The sequence below is a fragment of the Aedes albopictus genome, chromosome 3, assembly GCF_035046485.1.
Source record: "Aedes albopictus strain Foshan chromosome 3, AalbF5, whole genome shotgun sequence".
NCBI lineage: Eukaryota > Metazoa > Arthropoda > Insecta > Diptera > Culicidae > Aedes > Aedes albopictus.
In genome coordinates this window covers 261,859,063-261,875,992 of record NC_085138.1, presented here as the reverse complement: position 1 = coordinate 261,875,992, position 16,930 = coordinate 261,859,063, and the positions used below count along the sequence as shown (strand labels likewise).

Sequence of the window (16,930 nt, the reverse complement as noted above, 5' to 3'; positions counted from 1 at the left end):
TAAGATAGTTTTAAGGACACTAATCACTAACATAGTCTAAGTAGCTTTGAAATATTGTCAGGCTAGGTCATTCATGTAAAATTAACATTAGTTCTTAGTTCTTTGCGCTAACATGCCATCATTTAGATGTGTTTTTGATCGGGAACAATAGTTCCCCTTAGTACATTATCCTAATTGGATTATGCCATAGCTTGATCAACGAAAAATTAAAATTTCTTCAAGAAATTGGCATGAAATATGCCTAATGGATTACCATTAAGGTCTTCCAACTCATAGCTATCCCCTAGTACCTTTTTAACTATTGCGGGCACAAATTTTGCCCCTAATTTTGCGCAATAGCCTTTGGCTTTGTCAGATAACAAAGTGTTACGCTTTAGTACTTTCTCCCCTACTTGATAAGTTGGTGCGTTCTTATTTGATCTTAAATTGTAATATTTACACTGCTTTTGATAAGCTTCAGCCAAGTTTCTACGAACTTGCTGAATTAATTTTTGCCTTTCGTCATCTGTCAAGTCAGTGCTATCATTTGTAGTTGTATTTCTTATCTTTTCATACTCTCTCCCATTTGACACTTGATTCCTCCCAAAAGTTAGGAAATATGGAGTGTATTTAGTAGCTTCATGTACTGAAGTACGAATCGCATTAGCAATTTGCTGAATGTTATCCGACCAATTACGATGGTTGCCCTTGATTGTCGCCCTTATGGCAGTAGTAATGACTCGATTTACCCGCTCGGTGTTATTCACCTGGGGGTGGTAGGGTAACGGTTGAATTTTGGACCCCTAGAGGACATTGATTTGAATTTAATTCAAAATCAAACAGATTCAGAGGGTATTTACACATAATGATGATGTTAATATGTTCGTAAAAGCCTCCACTGTTCGTTAAAAATACCCACAAGGTCATTTCTGGTTGAAAATTTGATGAAAATAACTGATTTTTGAAGCATCACTTTTCACTGTTTTGGACACCCCAATATATTTTGGACCCTCTTCAGTATATATTTTGGACACCCGGTGTTTAAACTCGTTTGATACTATTTTGGAAGAGTTTGCCGCTTGAATATGCTGGAACACATCCTAATTACTTGATTGACAAAGGCTGATTAGACGAACTTTGCGAAATTAATGCGCTAGAATGATAAACGTTTTTGTTTACAACTGCAAGTTTCCTCAGCACTGCAATCTCTTTTTGTAAACATGAGGCGGCACTCGCACGGTTGACGAGATTGGCAAAAAAAAAATTTCAAGGCAAATAAGGATATTTTCAGTGAGGAAATGATTGCTGCCCGTGCAGAGCGATCCTATTTAGCGAATGATTCTAAAAATTTCCGTCATCTCATCATTAAACCTGTGTAAGTTGTGATAATAGGACACAGGGGTCCAAAATATATGGGGGTCCAAATTATATTGGTTACCCTACGATGGGGTCAACCAATGTTTGACTCCATAATGTTGCAATAAATTAGCAAACTCCTTAGAAGTAAATTGTTCTTTTCTGGCTGAGACAGCAAAATTTGAGGCTCTTCATCTGTAGATTCCAACAAATGAATTGAAAGATTTATTGGATCCGCCTCAGTTGTCAACTCTTCAACTCGAAGGTAGTTGATCACGGACTTTTCATTAATGTCCGAAGTCCATGTGAGCTCTAACTCTTCAATACTATTTTTGGAAGTTATCATAGGCCGAATTTGAAACGCCTTCCAAAAATTCATGCCCAAAATCAACGGCTTTCTAATTTCGGGTACGATCAGTGTTGGGACCACTCTCGTTTCCGTACCTAATGTGTATGGAACATTCACATAGCCTAGGCATGTGTGCTCTGTGTCATCGGCTGTACAAATTTTGACATTACACTTTAATATCTTGAAGCCATGAGACTTCACGACATTAAGAGCACTCATAACACTGAAACCTGCTCCCGAATCCAACAAAGCAATGATTTCAGTTCCCAATATGTTCACTCTAATATGCGGACACGAACTCGGGTTGACTCTGATTTCAAGAACCGAGTTTTCAGCTCTACTACTACTAGTCTCGGGAATTCCTTTTGAAGGCGAGGTGCTTGGATTCCCCTTCAAACACCCCGCAATTAGTTTGTTGGAGCATTCTGTTGTTGTTTTTGTTGGTTCAACACAGAGTGATCACCATCGCAAGATCTGGCGGTTTTCCCCAATTTTCCGCAAACGAAGCAAAATAATTGTCTTGGTCCTCTGCATTCTCTGAAGATGTGACCAGTTTTCCTGCAATTCCAACATACTACAGTAGAGCTTCTTCTAGGATTTGGTTGACGACAGAAACTATCGGTTGTTATTCTTGGCTTTTGTTGTTCTGAAAGTTGTTGTTGAGGCTTAGAAGATGTCATAGGCTTTGAGGTGCGCTGATTGGGTTTCAGCATGTTCACCGTTACATCATCTTCACTAGAATTATCATTTTCGACCTCCAGGTGATGGAGTTCGTTCCTATTTCCCTGATTAGATCTGAAGAAACTTGCATCATTTGCATCTATTTTGTGATTGATATCGATCAGATCCTCCAGGTTGTCGATATCCAGTACTGACAGCTTTGAGCGATAGTGCGGGCGCATATTCTCCCATATTAGCTCAAATAAAGTCCTTGAGGAAAAAGGTTTTTCCAAGCATTGATTAAGTTTTTCGACTTCCGTCACATAAGCAATGAAGGTCTCACCCTTCCGTTGTTTAAATTCTCTAATCTGAGCTCTAATTCCTCGATCCCTATTTGGATTGCCATATCTAAAACGGATTTCACTCTCAAATCTTTTCCAACTGGTGAGGTGTTCTTCCCTCGTAAACCACCAGTCATAAGCTTCTCCTTTCAACCTGCGGTGAATATTCATTAACAGTTCCTTCCTCGATACTCCTTCATGTCGCGCTAACTTCTGAATCCTGTTAAGGAAATCCTCAACCTGGATTGACCTACTGTCGCCTGAGAAATTTAAATCCCAATTTTCTACTCTCGACTTCCTATACTGCTTCTGGCTATACTCCGATTCACTAGACGATTGCGATCGCCCACGGTTTTTCCTATGACGATCCCTTCTACTAACCTCCGACCTGCCTGCTTTTCTAGACCTGCTCGCATCCCTATCTTCTTCTGAATCACTTTGAGCATACTTCCTTGTCCTTTCTCTTGACTTTCCTTTTCTAGGTCTTTCCGCGCTGCTCTCTGAACTGTACCGATTACGACGCCTATCCTTCTCTTTGCTTATTCTCTTTCTGTCGCAACTGTCCTCTCTTTCTCTACTGACGCTTCTTAGTGATTTCCGACTCTTGTTGCTCTCCGGCGGTCGTCTGTCACTCTTGCTCCTACTTCCTACCTTTTCAAATTCTTTAAGTGGTTTTCGGTTCTTACTGCACTCCGGCGACCGGCTGCCACTACTGCTCCTAGACTCTCTACTCCTTGAACGAGATTTGCGGCTCTTAAAACTCTCCGGTGGCCGTTCCTCATCGCTCTTTTCCTTGTCACTTTTTACTATGGTTTTCCTTTGAAGCTTCTCTTGTTTCCATAGTAAAAACTCTTTCCATTCTTTTTCTAACTCCTTTTGCTTCTCGATCGCTCTATCCTCCTCCTGCCTTTTCTTATCAGCTTCGTCTTGATCGGTAGTGTTGTCTATTCTACTCGAACTGGATCCTTTTGGATCCTTCTCCTGGATGGTCGGATCTTTGATTCCTTCCTCCGATTCCATGAAAATCTTCTGCTCAAACGATCTCAAAATTTCCTCTATCTTCCTACAAACTTCAATCTGTTTAACCGCCTCTTCCTCAGTCTCAACGATTGCACTATTTGCACGAATTAGGTAATGACGAAGTCTTGAAATCAATCCATGGTCAAACTTTTTACTCAAGTCGGAAGATATTGACTTCACCATCTCTTTAATGGTTTTGATTTCATCCTTAAAGAGATGTTTTCCCTTACACCTAACTCTCGTATTCCTCTCTTCTTTCATCAACCGGCGCAAAAACCTTTGCCGATCCTCCAAAGTTTCCCTACGGTCGACTACCTGTTTTCGGAGCCTCAAATCAAAATCCACCTCGTCAGCCAGCAAATGTTCGGCTTCCGGCAATATATACGGACTACTCATCTTGAGGCTTGTCCAAAAACGAAAAAAACTTCAACTTAAAAAAAAAAAATTCAAATTCAATGCAAGAATTCAATTTAATTTCAAATAATATTCACACCAATTCAACTCAAATTCGTTGTTTCAAACAAAGTTCAATTTGACCTAACCTAACAAAATCAAACACTTAAACACTAGAGAAAAACTAAAGATATCCTAACCTAAAAAATCAAAATTCGTTTACTATAAAATTCAAAATCAGTTCACTATAAAATTCAATGTATATCAAAGCAATTCAAATAAAAACTTAACCTAGAAAATCAAAAGGAACTAAAATTCAAACCGGAAATAAAAATTTAAATTTCGAATTCAAACTGCAATTTAATTCAATTTAGCTGAGTAACTGCTGAAAAATTTCATAAAATTTTGACGTTGGGCGCCAAATGTAACCGTTCCGATTCTTCGCGAGGTTTTTCTAAACTCGGTGGCTTAAGCGCCACTCTCGGGTAATCGAGAGACCACCTGTCGTGTTAACTTTGCCCGACTATTGAAAGACCTTTCCCTCAGGGGACTCGCGAACGGCTTTAATGAAATTTATAAAGGGACTCAACAAACTAGAGAAACGCCAATTAACTTCCCCTTTTTCCTTAACCCGCTTATCTAGAAGGAACTCTGACTTAGCTCCTTTTACCGCTTGGACTTGATAAGTAGAAGCATAGGGATTCAATTCACCCCAAACGGGAAGAAAAAGTGGTGAAGTAGTGAATTCAAATTATTAAACTGTTTAAAACAAATTTTATTTAACCTACTTCGACTCTCAAAACTTGACTTCAAAAATTAAGAACTATTCGGGTTGGACTTGATCATATTCGGAAATACGGGTGGGGAAGGGAAACAATCATGGCCATGAATAAAGTTTCCACGTACCTGCGCAGGATTTTCTTGTAGCGGCGACTCCGACGGTTTGCCGACGAACGACGGCAGGTCACTGTGGCTCCCGAAGTTCCTCGTAGCAATGGCGGCGACGAGATTGGACTACCGACGACGCTGCGATGGTGGCACGCAGCACGATGACTGAGCTCGGGAAGTATAGCCGAATTATCGTTGCGGAGGAGGTGGTGGCTGGACGGAAGGCTTCCGATTTGGTGATCCTCGAGAGCTCTGGCAACGACGGAATGTCGTGCGACCCGGGTTTTGACCTTCTCCTAGGGACCGGGGCCAACGTACCCTTCGCACGGCTTCACCCTCGGTGGGCTCTACCGCGCGCGATGAAATGAAACCCTTCGCCTTCGGATAGGGTCCGGTCCTACGCGCGACCCTTGACAACGCACGCGGACCGTGCTCTCGGTACTCTGTCCACCGGGGGGGTTGTAGCGTGAGGTGGACGTAAACGACGGTAATTGGCGGCCGTCGGAGGTCTTCGTTCGATGACTAACGACTTCACCTCCCTCCGTTTAACTACCTTTTAAAAGGCGGGCCTTAGCGGACTCCCGAGCTCAAAAAAACCGTCCGGACTCGTAGGACGAATAACGGTGGCGGGAAACCGCCACGGGAAACCCCAGTGTGACTCCGCTTGTCACGAAAGAATTTGCTGAACCAGCCCGTACAATAAAAAAAAGCGCCTAAGCGCTTTTTTTGTACAAATCCAACGATCGACGTAGAAGGATCGCGAAAACCACGGTCTTGCAGACCGGAAACACGTACAGTTTTACTTCGGTACGCAGACGAAGGGCACAAAATCACTATTAAAAGTTTCACTAACGTCGTAACTAGAAAACCGCGATAACTTCTACAGTCCAGCCTTGTAGCGAACGAATAAGAACGAGCTTTAGTCAAACTTCCCTTAAATAACATTCACTAAACAATTCCCCTATTATCTCAATTATCGCGCCAACGAACGAATTCGAATGGCGATAATCTTTTTTTGGCGTCTCCCTAGGTTCGTCAAGATGGTTTACATGAGATACATATATTCAGGAGCCATTACTGCACTCACATCGTCATTATGGCATCTTAGCCGCGACACAAACCAAAACAAAATTACATCTAGTTCTTAATGCATACAGGCAAAGTCAATACGAATGATGATTTCGAATCTAACCTAAAATTATCTCATGGTCAAGCAAACGTTTGTTCCAAAATAAGCGAATCCAAAACGGCCTTTTACTTAAAAGGAGAAAAACGTCAAACGTTTTTCAATTTAATACAAATTTAAGCAAAATATCTATACTGAATGGCTAATTCAATTAAACTCAAAGAAGATTTATTTTGCTTAAAAAGATAAAAACGTCAAAACGTTACAACTTTATTTCATTTTCAGTTTTGGCATTGTACTCTTCAAATGCGGTGTCAATGGCAAAATTTAGTTGATTAGCAATGTCTAAATATTTTTCCAAATTTTCATCGTAATTATTTTTTTTGTAAATTTTATGCGCTCTCTGTTTGCGATTTTTCAAATTTTTTATTTGTTTATTATACCAGACGGGATATTTAAAATTGACATTACGTCTTTTTTTCTTTCTAGGGACTTCGTCATGAATAATTTTGAAAATAATGTTGTAAAAAAGATTTACAGCATTTTCGACATTTCCTTCATTCCGTAGTGTTGATTGCCAGTTTATATTGTCTAGTCTACGCTTTATATTGACATAGTTAGCTTTTTGATATTCAAAGACTTCTTCGTACTCAAAGTCGTTGGGATTTTGGTGTCCATGAATAAATAATGATAATTCGATTGCTGTGTGAAAAGCTTCATTTTTCCACAAGGGATTCAATGATTCGCTCACGCAAAAATCTTCGTAAATATTAGTGAACAAGAAATCCAAATAACAATTTTGTTGGTTTTTGACATGATGTATTTGATTGAGGCCTAAATTAGCAGTTTTGTCAAAAATAAACTGCAATGTTTCATTGTCTCCAACGACTGGGAGTAAGATACATTCATTTTCAGAGTCCTGAATGAAGTCTGCTTGGCGTTGGTTAAAGTCACCATAGATGTGAACTTTAACCTCGGGAGGAAATTGCGATAAAATTTGTTCAGCTGATTGAAAAAAAATATCGTAAGTAGTTTTATGAGCGTGATCTGGGGGAAAGTATACGGAGGCAAACACGTGAGTTTCGCCAGAAATGCAAGATTTCACCCAAACATGCTCAAAGTCTTTGCATTTAGGTGCTGAAATAATTTCTGAATTGAAATCATTCGAAATTGCAATTAATACTCCTCCACCAGACTTCTTTTGGGACTCCAGAAAATTTCTGTCTTCTCTGAAAACGTTAAATGCACTTCCAAAAACTTCTTCACTTCGTACGCTTTCATCCCAGCTAGTTTCAGTTGCTAGAATAGCCGAAAAGGAAGAGCTTAAAATGTTTTTATAAATTTCCTTCATTTTGGCTGGGCTTTTCATACGATTGAAATTTTGACAATAGATCAGAATTTCAGTCGCATTCTGTTCTGAAGACGGAGAAGTATTTGGAAGATTAGTCATACTTACAATACTATTCTGCTTAGAAATATTTTCGTCGTCAATTGCAGCTACTTCATCGAAGTCTGTCAGCGGCGTTGAAAATTTATTGGATGAGAAAATTTATGAGCCGCGTCCCTTGCGTTTTGAAGACGTTGAATGCGTTCACTAGAAAGGAACCCTCGATGAGACTGCAGGTCTGCCATGGCGTCGTCCCGTGGGATGCCGAGCTCTTCGTGAACGCTCAGGAAAACCTCGCGCAGGTGAAAAATGTCCGCTGGTAAGCCTTCGGCCGCTAGCATTACAGCTGCACTGGTTTTGGTGATTCCGCGAATACATACTGAAGGTGGTTGGTCGTGTAAATATGATAGATATGTGCGCACAAGATCCATAATTTTGGGATCCCGGAGTCGTGCTTTCAAGAAGCGCTGGTCACCGGCTGCAGATTGTTCAGTAAGTCGAACTATTGGCGGACGCATTGGGTCCAATTGTTGCTGTTGTTGTTGTTGTTGTTGTTGTTGTTGTTGTTGTTGTGGTGGTGGCGTCGCAGCTCGAGCTTGTTGCCATTGCTGTTGCTGTTCGTGCAGTGATGATGATGCACTTTGGTGTATTTCTGTTGGCGCGGTGTCGGTAGGCTGCCTAAGCGTTTCGGCTCGGTATGGATTAATGGTTTCTCCCTTCTTGAAATCGATGAATTTGGGAACGGAGAGGGCTGCGATGGGGTGGTCTGTGTTGGAGGGTGGCTTAGAAAATTGAACCTTGGCATTGGCTAGAAGCTGTTTGTCAGATCCAATACGTTTGCTGTTGCATTCATTGTGAAGTGTTCTGCGTCGCTTACGCCTTCGTCTCGCCTTTTCTTCATTTTTTTCCTGATGGCGGCGAGAGCGCATTTTAGCGTCGTACTCTGACCAATCGCGTTTCCATATTCGTTTGCTGCCAAGCATACGCCAGCTGGGAACTGGTTCGCAGTTAAGCAGTTCAGTTTCTAAGTTGTTCATAGCAATCGGATCTGAGCTGCATGGTTTTGGCGCAGACAGTCCCTTCGCCATTTCTTCCATTTGAGCCTTTACGGTGAATGCTAGAGTGGAATTCGCATCCACTAGGTCGTCCCTTAACTCAGTCGAACAGTCAATCAATTCTGCTACTGATGCTGCTGCTGTTGTTGCGGTTGTTGTTGTTGTTGTTATTATTGTTTCTACTGCTGCTGTTGCTGCCAGTTTAGCGGCCTTTTCTATTGCCATACTGCTGTCTGCGGATGATGTGTCGAAGAGCGCACCCATTGTAGTTTTTAAGTCGGTGGCACACTTTTTGTTGCTGCTGCTGACGCTGGAAATGTTTTGTTTTATTTCCTTGAACATAGTTTCAATTTGCTCGAGTATATTGTCATGCGTGGAGCTGAGACTTTTGATGTTGGCCTGCAGTTGATGATTAGCAGCCAACGTGTGTCCTATATTTTCTGTCATGCCCCGGAGGGAGACAGAGAGATGTTTTAAGTCAAGTTCCGTGAGGAACTGCTCCTGGCAGTCATGACATAGAGGCAGCATAAATGTGCTAAGTACCTCTTCATGATTCCGTTGGACACCAATGCAAGCAGCATGATATGCCCGCTTGCAGGTACCGTGGCAACGCCACAGAAAGCGATTGTCATTTTGCGTACAATTCACAATTCCACACTTCATTGCACTCGCGGTGGGTAAAAAAAATAAAAAATAATAAAGTCACACACGGCGGCGGCGATTCGCGTGAGGCGAAAAGTAGAGAAAAAAAATACTAACGCAGGTTCGCGCGCGCACGGACCCGGGGTCAAAAATTAAATAATAAGTTAAGTTTTAAAAATATTTACAAGCGCGCTGTTACGCACGTCCGAACTCAAAGGTGGTTCGACTAAGACCAACCGGTATCAGGTTGCCTGAAGAGCTTGCGATTTGATGCGTCGCATGTAAGGTTTTGGTTATCTTTTGTACTTGGCTACTTCCGGCGTGACAGCTGGAACCGGTTCTGCAACACTACCGGTTCCGATATGGTCTGAGAATATTTTCCTGCCTACTGTTCATCAGGCTATCGAAAAAGCCGCTGTTTGATGTATCGCATGCATGGGTTTGGTTCACTTTCATATTTGGCCACTTCCGGCGGGTCACTAGGAACCGGTTCCGGAACACTACCGGTTCATATATGGTCCAAGAATATTTCCCTACCTACTGTTCATCAGGCTATCGAAAAAGCCGCTGTTTGATGTATCGCATGCATGGGTTTGGTTCACTTTCATATTTGGCCACTTCCGGCGGGTCACTAGGAACCGGTTCCGGAACACTACCGGTTCATATATGGTCCAAGAATATTTTCCTACCTACTGTTCATCAGGCTATCGAAAAATCCGCTGTTTGATGTATCGCATGCATGGGTTTGGTTCACTTTCATATTTGGCCACTTCCGGCGGGTCACTAGGAACCGGTTCCGGAACACTACCGGTTCATATATGGTCCAAGAATATTTTCCTACCTACTGTTCATCAGGCTATCGAAAAATCCGCTGTTTGATGTATCGCATGCATGGGTTTGGTTCACTTTCATATTTAGCCACTTCCGGCGGAACACCCAGAACCGGTTCCAGAATACTACCGGTTCAAATATGGTCTGAGAATGTTTTCCTGCCTACTGTTTATCAGGTTATCGAAAAATCCGCTGTTTGATGTGTCGCATGTATGGGTTTGGTTCACTTTCATATTTGGCCACTTCCGGCGGGTCACCCGGAACCGGTTCCGGAACACTACCGGTTCAGATATGGTCCGAGACTATTTTCCTGTTTACCGTTCATCATGTTTTCGAAAGTGCCGCGGTTTGATGTGTCGCATGATTGGGTTTGTATCGTTTTCATATCTGGCCCCTTCCTGGGGTGCCGATCCGGAACACCTAAATGGCCATAACTCCGGAACGGCTGGACCGATTCGAACCATTTTCAATAGGAAACAATGGGACCAGATTCCGCGTCGAATGAACCGTTGGTCATTCAAATCGGTTGAGGTTTACTGCCAAAAAGTGATGTGACTTTTTTTGTACACACACATACACACACACATACATACACACACACACATACATACACACACACAGACATCACCTCAATTCGTCGAGCTGAGTTGATTGGTATATGTGACTCGACCCTCCGGGCCTTCTATCAAAAAGTCATTTTTGGAGTGAACATATAGCCTTTCCAGTACACTTACTGCCCCCACTCGCATAACAGTCCCATTTGCAAAAAGGAGGAATTGAGAAAACGGCATTTGAAGTTTGAAAACTTGTTTCCATATAAAACTTTGAAAAATCGCCAAAATTTGAAAAATATTTCGATCATCTCGAAACTTTCACAGATTGCTTTGCACATGAATATATAACTGTAAAACTATTATAATTGCTACAAAGTTGTTCAGTTTTGTGTTTCATGACACAAAAATCCATGATGGGACTGTTATGCGGGTACTTTAGATATGGGACGCTCATGACTTGGTATTTTTTTCACACATTGACATAAAAATTCGTAATTTTTATTATTGTATTTGGAAGTACATCGAAAATGATGACTATTCATAACATTAACTCAAAATTGATGAAAAGTCAAATGGGACTGTTATGCGAGTGGGGGCAGCTTAGTGTACGAGAAAGGCAAAACGGTAGAATATTATGCGGAATATTTTTTCTGGATATCCTAGGTCATCCAAACTATTCTTGAGTATAGATCCTTAAGGCTATGGGTGTAACGGTAACTTCTTTCATTATACAAAGCTACGATTTGTAATCAATCATGTCCAGCAGGTATTCTGAAAGTTCAATAGACAGTATCAGATCAGTCGGGGTATCCTAGGTCATCCAAACTGTTCTTGAGTTTAGATCCTAAAGTCTACGGGTGTAACAATAACAGCTTTCATTATACAAAGCTGCGATTTGTAATCCATCATGTCCAGCAAGTCTTCTGAAAGGTAAATAGACAATATCAGATCAGTTGGGATTTTGTAGGTCATCCAGACTGTCCTTGAGTTTAAATCCTTTAGTCTTTGGGTGTAACGGTAACTGCTTTCATTATACAAAGCTACGATTTATAATCTATCATGTCCAGTAAGTCTTCTGTAAGTTCAATAGACAGAATCAGATCAGTCAAGATATCCTAGGTCATCCAAACTGTTCTTGAGTTTAGATCCTAAAGTCTGCGGGTGTAACGGTAACTTCTTTCTTTACACAAAGCTACGATTTGTAATCTATCATGTCCAGTAAATCTTCTGAAAGTTCATTAAACAGTATCAGATCAGTCGGTATATCCTAGGTCTTCCAAACTGTCCTTGAGTTTAGATCCTAAAGTCTATTGATGTAACGGTAACTGCTTTCATTATACAAAGCTGCGATTTGTAATCTATCATATCCAGCAAGTCTTCTGAAAGGTAAATAGACAATAACAGATCAGTAGGAACCGAGACCAACGGCAATGACCCCAGCGAACAAAAAGGACTTGCGATTGGAAACTCGGTACGTGGAACTGCCGATCTCTCAACTTCATTGGGAGCACCCGCATACTCGCCGATCTACTGAAGGACCGCGGGTTTGGCATCGTAGCGCTGCAGGAGGTGTGTTGGACAGGATCCATGGTGCGAACGTTTAGAGGTAACCATACCATCTACCAGAGCTGCGGCAACACACGTGAGCTGGGAACAGCTTTCATCGTGATGAGTGATATGCAGAGGCGCGTGATCGGTTGGTGGCCGATCAAAGGCCGATTCTTCAACTTCAGCATAATAAACGTGCACAGCCCACACTCCGGAAGTACTGATGATGACAAGGACGCATTTTACGCGCAGCTCGAACGCGAATACGATCGCTGCCCAAGCCACGACGTCAAGATCATCATAGGTGATTTGAACGCCCAGCTAGGCCAGGAGGAGGAATTCAGACCGACGATTGGTAAGTTCAGCGCCCACCCGCAGACGAACGGAAACGGCCTACGACTCATTAATTTCGCCGCCTCCAAAAATATGGCCATACGTAGCACCTTTTTCCAACACAGCCTCCCTTACCGTTACACCTAGAGATCACCACAGCAGACGGAATCTGAAATCGACCACGTTCTGATTGACGGACGGTACTTCTCCGACATTATCGACGTCAGGACCTATCGTGGCGCCAACATCGACTCCGACCACTATCTGGTGATGGTCAAACTACGCCCTAAACTCTCCGTCATCAATAATGTACGGTACCGGCGACCGCCACGGTACAACCTAGAGCGACTGAAGCAACCAGATGTCGCCTCAGCATACGCGCAGAATCTCGAGGCCGTGTTGCCAGACGAGGGCGAGCTCGATGAGGCCCCTCTAGAGGACTGCTGGAGTACAGTGAAAGCAGCCATCAACGACGCAGCCGAGAGCACCATCGGGTACGTGGAGCGGAATCGACGGAACGAATGGTTCGACGAAGAGTGCAGAACGGTTTTGGAGGAGAAGAATGTAGCGAGGGCGGTAATGCTGCAGCAAGGGACTCGACAGAACGTGGAACGTTATAAACAGAAGCGGAAACAGCAGACCCGCCTCTTTCGGGAGAAAAAGCGCCACCTGGAAGAAGCCGAGTGTGCAGAAATGGAACTGCTGTGCCGTTCCCAAGAAACACGGAAGTTCTATCAGAAGCTCAACGCATCCCGCAACGGCTTCGTGCCGCGAGCCGAAATATGCAGGGATAAAGACCATAGGCGCCAACTTAGGATGGGGGGGGGGGGGGCAAGCATGGTTTTGCCCCCCCCCCCCCCCCCCAATATTTGACGATTTTTTTATTTTCCCATACAAAATATCAAAAAAATCAAGCTTTGCCCCCCCCCCCCCCCCCAATAATTTGATAAAGTTGACGCGTCTGATAAAGACGGAGGCCTCTTGACGGACGGACGTGAGGTGGTCGAAAGGTGGAAGCAGCACTTCGATCAGCACCTGAACGGCGTGGAGAACGTTGGCACGGGAGACCACGGCAACGGAGGAAACGACGACGCCAGTGCAGCGGAGGACGGAAATGAACCAACTCCCACGCTGAGGGAAGTTAAGGATGCCATTCACCAGCTCAAAACCAACAAAGCAGCTGGTAAGGATGGTATCGCAGCTGAACTCATCAAGATGGGCCCAGAAAAGTTGGCCACCTGTTTGCATCGGCTGATAGACAGGATCTGGGAAACCGAACAGCTACCGGAGGAGTGGAAGGAAGGGGTAATCTGCCCCATTCACAAGAAAGGCGACCATTTGAAATGTGAGAACTTCAGGGCGATCACTATTTTGAATGCTGCTTACAAAGTGCTATCCCAGATCATCTTCCGTCGTCTGTCACCTAAAACAAATGAGTTCGTGGTGTGAGATATAAGATGTACTGAATGAAGCTGTGATAAAGAGAATGATCACAGCAGGCAATGTAGCGCATTTGAATGTGATGCGAACTGTCAAGCAGACAATGTTAGCATCCCTGCTTGCATAGCAACAACTCCAGGCGTCACCCAACCGCGTTCACTCTTGCCACTTGCGAACCAACGTCAGCCTGGGTAAGTTGTGTGTGCTGCTTGTGAGGGGTGATTCCTTCCCAGAGAAATCCTAAACTCCACACGTGGGAAGATATCAAGCCGGCTTCATCGACGGCCGGTCGACAACGGACCAGATCTTTACCGTACGGCAAATCCTCCAGAAATGCCGTGAGTACCAGGTCCCAACGCATCACCTATTCATCGACATCAAAGCGGCATACGACAGTATCGACCGCGAATGGACGAATACGGCTTTCTTGGGAAGCTGACTAGACTGATTAAAGCAACGATGGACGGTGTGCAAAACTGCGTAAGGGTTTCGGGTGAACTGTCTAGATCATTCGAATCTCGCCGGGAACTCCGCCAAGGTGATGGACTCTCATGCCTACTCTTCAACATCGCTCTGGAAGGTGTGATGCGACGAGCCGGACTCAATAGCCGGGGAACGATTTTCAAAAAATCCGGACAATTTGTGTGCTTTGCGGACGACTTGGACATTATTGCCAGAACATTTGGAACGCTGTACACCCGCCTGAAACGCGAAGCAGCAAAGGTCGGACTGGTGGTAAATGCCTCAAAAACAAAGTACATGCTGGTAGGCGGAACCGAACACGACCGAATCCGTCTGGGTAGTAATGTTACGATAGACGGGGATGCTTTCGAGGTGGTGGAGGAATTCGTCTACCTCGGATCCTTACTGACGGCTGACAACAACGTGAGCCGTGAAATTCGGAGGCGCATCATCAGCGGAAGTCGGGCCTACTACGGGCTCCAGAAGAAACTGCGGTCGAAAAAGATTCACCCACGCACCAAATGCACCATGTACAAAACGCTAATAAGACCGGTGGTTCTCTACGGGCACGAGACATGGACCATGCTCGAGGAGGACCTGCAAGCACTCGGAGTTTTCGAGCGAGGCGTGCTAAGGACGATCTTCGGTGGTGTGCAGGAGAACGGTGTGTGGCGGAGAAGGATGAACCACGAGCTCGCTGCACTTTACGGCGAACCCAGCATCCAGAAGGTGGCCAAAGCCGGAAGGATACGGTGGGCAGGGCATGTTGCAAGAATGCCGGACAACAACCCTGCAAAGCTGGTGTTTGCAACTGATCCGGTTGGCACAAGAAGGCGTGGAGCGCAGAGAGCACGATGGGCGGACCAGGTGGAGCGTGACTTGGCGAGCATCGGGCGCAACCGAGGTTGGAGAGCGGCAGCCACGAACCGTGTATTATGGAGAAATATTGTTGATTCAGTTTTATCTTGAATTTGATGTAATACTAAATAAATGAAATAATGAATGATTGAATGTCAAAGTGAAAAAAAATCTTAAACTTTATCATTGCTAAAATTTCAAAAGTTTTTTTTTTAATTTTTATTTATGTGTATTTTAACTTAGATGCTAATTCTACACTAATTTCAAAAGTGTGTTGAAAACTACAATGGCGCTTACGTCAGCTATGCGAATATAGTCAGTGTTCTTGAGTTTAGATCCTAAAGTCTGTAGGTGTAAGGGTAACTTCTTTCATTTGACAAAGTTACGATTTGTAATCTATCATGTCCAGTAAGTCTTCTGAAAGGTAAATGGACAATATCAGATCAGTCGAGATATCTTAGGTCATCCAAACTATTCTTGAGTTTAGATCCTAAAGCCTACGAGTGTAACGGTAACTTTTCTTTAAAAGCTACGGTTTGTAATCTATCATGTCCAGCAAGTCTTCTGAAAGTTACAGTGGTTGTTTTTATCAACTAACCTTCATAACAGTAAGGGAGCCTATATTATCCCAAAAATATATAACAACGCGCATTGTTTCTCTAACTGCTTTGGTAAGTACAGTGGATTATGTAACACCTTAACGGAGTGGCAAAAGCTATTATCACAAGTGTAGACTTGAAGCTATGGCCTCCGGAGTAGTGATGTTGATCTGGAATATCTCAAAACTATCTTGAAATGATATGCCAGGGGGATTTAAAATTATAGTCAAAAGTTCATTGTGAGAATAACTACTGTTACTATCTAGAGCTAAACTTCAGGATAATTTGGACGACCCTCAATGTCCCAAAGGTTCATAATAATATATAGAAAACTTCAGGTTGGTCCAGTCGCCGCTATTTTTTTTTTTTTGAATTTCTTTGTATTTGTGAATTTTAACTTAATGCAAATTCTTCACACTTCACCGCTATTGATTATGAAACGTTACTCAGTATGTCAGATATAGCTGATGTTACGAGTGTAGACCTGAAGCTCTGAACTCATAGATAGTTTGGCTGACCTGGAAGGAACATTCCCATAGTGTCTCTAAATGACATTTGAGATTTCAAGAGCTTCACGGATCTCAGCAGATTATGCTATGCTATTATTTATGATGAAAACAAATGAAGTTTTTCTTAAAGATATGAAGGATTTCATTATAGAACAGTTTGGACGACCGTGAATGTCCCAAAGGTTTATTACAAAAAAGTAGAGTTCAGATTGCTTCAGTAACTGCAGTTGATTATGCAGCGTTACTTAATATAACAGATATGGATACTGTTACGAGTGTAGACCTGAAGTCCTGAACTCCAAGGTAGTTTGGCTGACCTGGAACATCCCTGTTTCTAAATGACATTTGAGATTTCAAGAGCTTCGCGAACCCCAGCAGCTTATGCAATATTATTATTTAAGGCAAAACACATAAAGTTATTCTTGTAGATTTGCAGGACTTCATTAGAGAACAGTTTGGACGAACCTGAATGTCCCAAAGGGTTATAATAAAAAAGTATACTTCAGATTGGTCCAGTAACCACGGATAAATATGCAACGTTACTCAGTATAACAGATATGGCTGTTGTTACGAGTGTAGACCTGAAGTCCTGAACTCCAA

The 16,930-nt window shown here is 43.0% G+C and overlaps 1 protein-coding gene across 1 annotated transcript; it reads right to left on the bottom strand.

Annotated features, from left to right (window-relative positions):
- Positions 1-1,579: 1,579 nt before the first annotated feature.
- On the bottom strand, positions 1,580-4,231 carry LOC134290097 (trichohyalin-like). The gene has a single exon (XM_062857124.1). The coding sequence runs from the start codon at positions 4,099-4,101 to the stop codon at positions 2,092-2,094; it is 2,010 nt and encodes a 669-aa protein (XP_062713108.1). The 5' UTR covers positions 4,102-4,231; the 3' UTR covers positions 1,580-2,091.
- Between the last annotated feature and the right edge of the window lie 12,699 nt (positions 4,232-16,930).

Coding starts and splice junctions, on each gene's coding strand:
- LOC134290097 (XM_062857124.1), bottom strand. CDS start 4,101: ATGAGTAGTCCGTATATATTGCCGGAAGCCGAACATTTGCTGGCTGAC.